The sequence below is a fragment of the Asparagus officinalis genome, chromosome 1 (assembly GCF_001876935.1).
Source record: "Asparagus officinalis chromosome 1, Aspof.V1, whole genome shotgun sequence".
In the NCBI taxonomy this organism is placed as follows: domain Eukaryota; kingdom Viridiplantae; phylum Streptophyta; class Magnoliopsida; order Asparagales; family Asparagaceae; genus Asparagus; species Asparagus officinalis.
This window is the reverse complement of record NC_033794.1, coordinates 69,373,304-69,381,455: the sequence shown is the minus strand read 5'-3', so window position 1 is coordinate 69,381,455 and position 8,152 is coordinate 69,373,304. Positions and strand designations below refer to the sequence as shown.

General features: G+C 39.6%; 1 protein-coding gene across 1 annotated transcript in view; it reads left to right on the top strand.

Annotated features, from left to right (window-relative positions):
* The window catches only part of LOC109825806 (flap endonuclease GEN-like 1), an 11,024-nt gene extending 8,417 nt beyond the window's left edge, over positions 1 to 2,607 (top strand). The window contains exon 8 of the mRNA XM_020392705.1: positions 2,163 to 2,607. Within this exon, the coding sequence (XP_020248294.1) occupies positions 2,163 to 2,414 (252 nt within the window). The 3' untranslated portion in view covers positions 2,415 to 2,607. The remainder of the gene's footprint in view (positions 1 to 2,162) is intronic.

The window sequence follows — 8,152 nt, the reverse complement described above, 5'->3', positions numbered from 1 at the left end:
GCGGCGACAGACTATAAGAGTCAGGTGAGAGAGGGAATTAGGGTTTTGGGAGGTGGCATGCAGAGAGCTGGTGTGAGAGAGAGCTCGAGTGAGAGAAAAGAAGTAAGGGATGGGTTTTTTATATAATAGACAGTGGATATCCAATCCATGTGTCCAAAAATCCAAGTGCACCTAATGTGGGTTATTTTGGGCTATGAAATTAACGCGTTATAGCCCTTTTTTATGTTTTTTTTTTCCAAAATAACGCTGCGTTATATTGTGTATGCATTATATCCCTTAATTATGTAACATGAAGCTCGCCTTAAGTTATAAAACGCGTTAAGGCGCGTTATGTAATCCCTTTTTTTGAACTTTGATGTTAACTTGCTGCTAATTTTAAACTGATAAGTGCGTTCTTTTGAGTGACTCCATGTGTTAGTTGCAGCCAAAGGAGGGAAAAAACTGATCAATTCCATTTGTAACATGAGTGGAGTTCTTATTTCTACTAAACACATTTATGCTACTTTATATCCGAACACCCCTTAGTTGGGTTCATATCATACTGGACGCTATCCAAAATTGGATATATTAAGGAAAATTGTGGCACCTCCCGCCCCTTGAATTGAATGCCCCCCTAACTAACTTTTTGCGATGCACATTACGAAGAATTATTTGTATACTTCCATATAATAATCCTCTGCCCCCTTTTAATGTGATAGTCACATGTGAGCTGCAATTAGTTCGACTGACATGCGCGCGAGCATACACACACAACATGTTCATTGCTGCTCAATATGTCAAATGAGCAGTCATCCTTAAATATGATTAATTAGATTATTTGCTGTTTTCTTGCCATCAAGTAGCCACCGAGTTTATCGCTTAGGTTTCTGTCACTTGAGAAGAGCACAGGCCAATTCTGTTTTTTCTAGGCTCTGTTTGATTTTCGGTTTCCAGCAACAAGTCTTCCCAGTTATTTTCTGGAAAAAGACATCTTTATTTCCAAACACAAATGATGAAATTATATGTGACTACATGCAATCGTAGGATAGACTTGCTTAGACATTGTAACTTAGTACAGAAACGTAGGCTATATGTTGCAGTTAACTGAATGGTTTTTGTTGGCCCGAAAAGAAAATTCTGGTGTTTCTACATTTCTGGACACTTCAATGATAAAAGCCCTGTGGTAACAAAACCCTGTGGTAACAAATTAAGCAGCTGCATATAAAGAGGAACCAAGCGGTTGAAGTCCTTAGGTCTTCTACGCAGAGGGTTGTTGCTTGCTTTTGTTTAGGCTTTATGTATGTACCTTTCACCCATCATTACTCTATATGATTCTTGTTAAAATATTTGTAAGTTTGGTTGATTTAATTAAAAAAAATGGATTGAGTTGTGAGAGGTTGCATAGGAATTTGGGGAAGTGGTATGGAAAACTCGAAAGTTTATGTTATGGGATTTTCTTTACCATTAAAAGCTCAAGTATGGGCTTAGTCACTGTTCATTTATTAACTGAATTGATATTACGTCATGTGGGTGTGGATAAGAATATGATTGATGATGCTTGTCCCTATGGTTATCGACATCTTAAAGAGCCCTTCTTTACGTCAAAACTAAAAGTATATTATGGTTGTTTGGTTTGGCACCTCCAAACTTTAATACGTGTATCAAACTGTCAATGCCCAAATGTATGCATAAGATCAAACTAAAGGTATATTTTACAGAACTTGTGAACTCTGAAGAGTTGAGCTAGGCTACAATTGGTATATCCAAAGATAAAGATACTATAGATCCAACTTTAATATTCAGACTAAGTTGAAATTCTATGTTGTTTTATTCATTACAACTAACTACTTAGAGATTAAACCTCAGATGGATTTCAACATTTATTCCCTGTATCTGATGCTATCAAAATAAATGTTTCTGAAATTTCATAAATCAGTTAACTTTACCTCATGATGCATGATTAAAAATATGTCTGAAATCACTGATAATTTTGTTTCTAAGTATTGTACTAATCTAATCCAAATGTACTGTTTTGGAAACTCAAATGTTAAATTTGGAGTTATAGATTTAGAACATTGGATACTCCCAATAGGGGCCTAGCTCAACTCAGTTATGAATTATGTTTTATTGATCTATGGCTATTTTACGTCTATTCTTATATTTATCCTTCTAATATGCTGCAGAGAATAAAAGAATTGAAATCAAAACAGAGGAAAGTGAGCATGACTGAACCTGTTGATGGTGAATCTAATGCTGTCCAGCTTAGCATCACCCAATTTTATCGTTCCGCCAAATCATCGACTCAACTAAAGCTTGGCGACAATGCAGAAAAAAGTTCAGTTATTGAGGGGCAGCCAAAGAAGAACAGAAAGACATCCACTGATTTAGATCATACGTTACCTAAATCTGTGAGGCGTCGGCTTCTTTTTGATTAGCTTCATGTATATATTTTTCATCTGTTTTGGTTTTTAATGTTCATGGGCAGCTTCTGCATCTCTCTCTGTAAATTAAAGCGGTATTTAGGGCCTAAATTAGCTTGTAAATATGTTTTTTCCCTTCCTGGGAATGAAATGTACGTGATACTGGTTTTTTGTTCAACTGTTTACCAGTTTTTGATGTTTTTACCTATATTTATTTTTGGGGTTAATCATGTTTGTGTCATATGATATGTTGGATAGGCTTTGGTTAGAGGGGACAGATTTTTGCGGCTTTCAGTATTAATGGGTATCTTTACCCTTCCCATTTCCCTTTGTCTTGTGTGTTTAATAGGAAACAACTTAAATAGTTTTGGGTGCAAATTAATAATGAAGATGTGGGGTTTAATTTAAACAGTTTACATTTTATGTTAACGCATGAACGTGTCGATTCTATAGCCATTAATTTGCAAATTTACCCCTCAAATCTTGGTATTTGAGTTCTCTTATGTTAAGTTTTTCTACCCCTTCCAATTGACGGGTTTTAGTTTTGAAACAGAAATATTACGAACCTATTGGAAATTGTTGGACTATTGTGACATTGCCTGATTTAGAAATTTACAAACTAATATTGTTTAGTGGGAGGGGAAAAAAGAAATCCAATGAGAGAAAATTGGGGGCCAACTTTGCAAATACCAAACTTTGAGGGGTAAATTTGCAAATATAGAAGAGTTGAGGGGCATCTGTCGAAAAACCCCTTAAATAAACTATGTAACCATACACACATCTAATTCCAGCAAAACGTTGAGCGTTAAAACCGCCCCGATAAAAGCAAAAGAGATCTAGTTTTTATGATGTGTATTGCTTCTTGCGTGCTATAAAAACCAAGAAACCTATAAAACTTTAATCTTGAAAAACTCAAAGAAAGATGGCAAAGTCGAGCTAATCAAGCTTCGCTCTTCTTGCTTTGCTGCTCTCATCGATGCTCCCCTCTCTTTTGGACCTAAGCCTGTTAGTGCTCGTCGCATGTCTATACAGAGTTTTTTTCCTCTTAGAATTCCTCTCATTTGGAGGCAGGGGTGGGCGCTCGGACGGGTCAGCCCATGAGCCTGCTGGCTTGGCCGGCGTTTGATCTCCGCACAACTCAGCCTGCTCCGCACGACTACTTGGTCCATGCGGGGCGAGATAGATTCAGCCTGCTACAGTAGCGAGCCACGGGTTCGAGTTGGGCAAAGCTTTAGCAATAAGCAAGCCGGCAGCTCGCTCGGCCCACAGAGTCTAGGGAGCGAGCTGGGTCTGAATGTGACCGGGTTGGCTCACTGAATCCAGACCGCTGGCTCGCTGCTCGCCTACAATTTTTTTCACTTGGAAATTTGCCTATACAATCATTAACATTGAACTCTATTACAAATTGATATATTTTATCCATTTTTATTTGCTTAAAGTTTGTTGTAATTTATTCTTATATATTTTAAACTTGTGGAGCAATTAATTGTTGCCCGAGGGGTTGGACTTGCTCCGTACCATGTAAAATCTTCGTAATTGCGATGTTTTTCTCTGTCATTCTGTACAAATATACAATTTTAGTTAATAAAAATATTTTTCATTTCTATAGTTGTTGCATTGTTAGTTAATTGCATATAATTTTTTAATGTTAAACAATGCTTAAAAACTATTAAAATTTTTTTAAAAAATTTACAAAATCCAAAAATAAAAAATAATACATGATGGGCCGCGCGGGACGACACGTGCCACAGCCCGCTTCACTTAATCTTGTCCCCCCGAGTGAGCTGAGCTGAGGTCTAAACCCACAAACAAACGACACAACTTGACTCGCTTGTCTCGCTGCCTGACGTGGGCCATCTCGTCTCGCCACTAAGCCCGCACGACTGGCTCGCCCTGTTGCCCACCCCTGTTTGGAGGCCTCGTATTGTTGATCTAAAGCCCCCTACACTTGAACCAAAAACACAAGAGTCCCGCCCCAAATTAATGCGTGTTACGGATCAATCAATCTTAAATGTATTTATTTTTTTTTTTTTTGCTTTTGTTGTGCGAGTGGAATGTCATCTTTTAATTTGAACTTGAATCCGTATTGCAATTGGTATTTACTAAAAGAGGACATCATTATACCTGTATCTCATCTGTATTTATTCATCTTGATATGTGAGTCACATGTTTCATGTGTTGTTTCTTGGCACCTAGGAGCGTAAATGGTGTCTGAATCTGGATAATTTGATCCGAGTATTAGGATATTTTATCAGACTTGGATATGATCCCGAACCCGATAATGAACTCTAAAACAGTTTTTGATTGTTGTAGTTATATTAGCGTATTTGGTAATGTTAAGTAAAAGTTATAAAAGCTTGAATTCATAGCAATCTGAATTTATGAAAAGAAAAAAAAAACCAACGTGATTATACGCATATCTCATTGTTACTCGATATGACGCATGTGGTAACTGCGGCTTAAATCCTAAATCAGTTATAGTCTATTAATTTTGATAAAGTAATTTAGAACATGTTTAGATGACAAGAAACATTGAAAGAAAGAAGCAGATCAAATAATTAACTTCTAAAATTATGAAGTAGGAAGTAACAAAAGTAATATTTTTTTGCTTGTTTCACATATTTTTGAAGTACCGGAAATGGTAGATGTTCCTCTTCGTTCACTTTTTTTGAGGAAGTTGTTGTGCGCAGCGGAAATTTCGGCAGCACCTCCGGTGCGCAAGGTGCACAACAAGAGATTAGATCACAACGAAATTCTCGTTTCTCAAAGGAAACAAGAACCAAAAGCCAGATATCTCATCAAAGTGAGATATCAGCTCTTCCTCTCATCAGTTCTAAGACTGAAATATCGAGGGAACCTACAAGCTATTACAAATCACGGTAAGAACACAAATTTTATGTGGTTCGGCAAATTACCTACGTCCACGGGGCAAGGAGGAGGAGATCTACTATTAGAGGGAGAATACAAATAGGGTTTACAATCACACAATCTAAACTCTCACACAATCTCTTAAACCTCTCACAAAAGAATGCACAAATCCATAAAAGAGAGAGCCGAATTTTTCTTCTTGTTCACCGCCACAAGATCCACGAATTCGTGTGCCCACGAATCAGCCGCTTTTCAACCTCTGTCTTCTCTCTGCCTTTTCACCTTGCACTCGGCCGCAACTCCAAAAAGAAAAAGTGTCGAAGTTGTTCTTTTGCCCAATTTGCTACACGAAACCCTAGGCTAGATATAGGCAATTCTCGGATGGGCCTTTCGTTCTGCCCTGTTTTCTTTTTCAAAGCCTTGCACGTGGGTGGTCTGGCCCCACTTCCTATCCGCGTTCACAATTCTCCACTTCGGCGAGGTTTTTCCAAAACTGAGCCGGCACCAAAACATCCAAATATCCCACTTGTTGTGCCCAGTACGCCGTGAAGTTAATTCATGACAACGGACTCAATCCACAACAAGTCAAGAACCTGAACGAGAGTCCAAACAATCTCACCCCCATCAAAATCAACTAATCCAAACCGGTTGCATCTGAAAGACTGCCTACGTATCCTCTTGCCCAAGGAATCAAGCCGAACGTAGTTCACCCAAATGGCCTCCAAAGACCTCAACACCGAAGAATGTTTAAAAGCTCCAAACAATGACCAAACTTTACTCCTGAAATAACTTTGGTCAACATATCCGTAGGGTTGTCCTTCGTGTGGATCTTCTCTAACCTGACGCCTCCATCATCCAAAACGTCATGAACAAAGTGGAATCTGACATCGATGTGCTTTGTGCGCGCATGATAAACCTGGTTCTTCGCCAAATAGATAGCTAACATGCTATCACAATATACCCAAAGGGTCTCCTGTGTAATCCCCAAGTTCTCCAATAATCCCTACAACCATATAGCCTCCTTCACAGCTTTAGTCAACGCCATATACTCTACCTCCGTAGTGGAGAGAGCCACTGTAGACTGAAGTGTGCATCTCCAACATACCGGTGCTCCTGCTAGTGTAAACACATATTCGCTAGTAGACCGGCGCTTGTCCAGATCTCCCGTATAATCAGAATCCACGTAACCAATACAATCCTGCCATGTCTTCTCATTCTTCTGAAATACTAAACCAACATCCACGGTACCTTTGATATACCATAGAATCCACTTCTTGGCCTCCCAATGACCCTTCCCGGGGTCGTGCATGTACCTAGATACCATGCTCACGGCCTGTGATAAATCTGGCCTTGTACACACTATCACATACATCAAGCTCTCCACAATATTGGCATATGAAACTTTGGACATGTATTCACGGTCCTTAACTGAAACAGGTGACATCTTAGCTGATAGCTTAAAGTGTAGAGCTAATGGAGTACTCACTGCCTTGGCATTGCCATCATAACTGAATTTCTTCAGCATTTTCTGCAAGTAACTCCTCTGTGTCAACTTCAACCTCCCCTTCACCCTGTCACTCTCGATCTCCATACCCAATATCTTCTTTGCTTCTCCAAGATCCTTCATCTCAAATTCGGATGACATCTTTTTTTTCAACTTTCTAATAGTTGAAGTATTCCTGGAAGCTATGAGCATATAGTCAACATATAACAGCAAATAGATATACTCACCATTCTGTAACTTGTGCATGTAAACACACGGGTCATATGGGCTCCTCGTGTACCCTCAGCCAATCATAAAGCTGTCGAATCTCTTGTACCATTGTCGCGGCGATTGCTTCAATCCGTAAAGAGACTTCTTCAGCTTGCATACTAATTCTTCCTTTCCTGCAGCTTTGAACCCCATAGGTTATGTCATATAGATCTCCTCTTCTAAATCTCCATGTAGAAAAGCTATTTTCACATCCATCTGGACTAAATCCAAATTCAGATGTGCCACCAATGCCAATAAAATACGAATCGACGAATGCTTCACAACAGGTGAAAATACCTCGTTGCAATCAACGCCCTCTAGTTGTGCATATCCCTTGGCAACCAATCTGGCTTTGAATCTAATTTCCCCAATAGAAGATCCCTCTTTCTTTGCATACACCCACTTGCATCCAATAGCCTTCTTACCCTTCGATAGCTTTGCAAGTTCCCAAGTGTCGTTCTTATGTAGAGACTGCATCTCCTCCTCCATGGCTTCCCTCCACCTAATCGAATCAGAGCTTGACTATGCTTCCTGAATGTAGAAGGAATCAAATCATCAACGACTTCTGCTGATAAAGCATATGCAACCATGACATCGTCATATCTAGCTGGCCGACGAATATTTTTTCTTGGTCTATTAGCTGCAATGGACTCCTGAACATGACCCTGTTTTTGAGTCCCAACATCCACTGTATCCTCTAAATGCCCGGCTGTCATCTCATCTCCTTCCAGTGTCACCTCTGTAGGAGCCTCGATGAATACAATGCTTTCTGGAGTGAGTGGAGTCACATCATCCTCCACCTATTGTGATATCTCCTGAATCTGGTCTTCCTCCACCTACTGAGGAACTTGAGGCTTCATCATGTATGCCTCGTCAAATGTGACATCCCTGCTAATAACTATCTTCTTGTCCTGTGGATCTCATAACTTGAAGCATTTAACTCCATCTCTAAATCCCACAAAGACTGCCTTCCTCGCCCTCGGATTCAATTTACTATCACTGACATGGTAATAAGCTGGACACCCAAATATCCGAAGCGACTCATAATCACTAGCTACCGACCCAGACCAACGCTCCAACGGAGTCTTCCCCTGTATCGCAGTTCACGACAACCTATTCACGAGATGGCTCG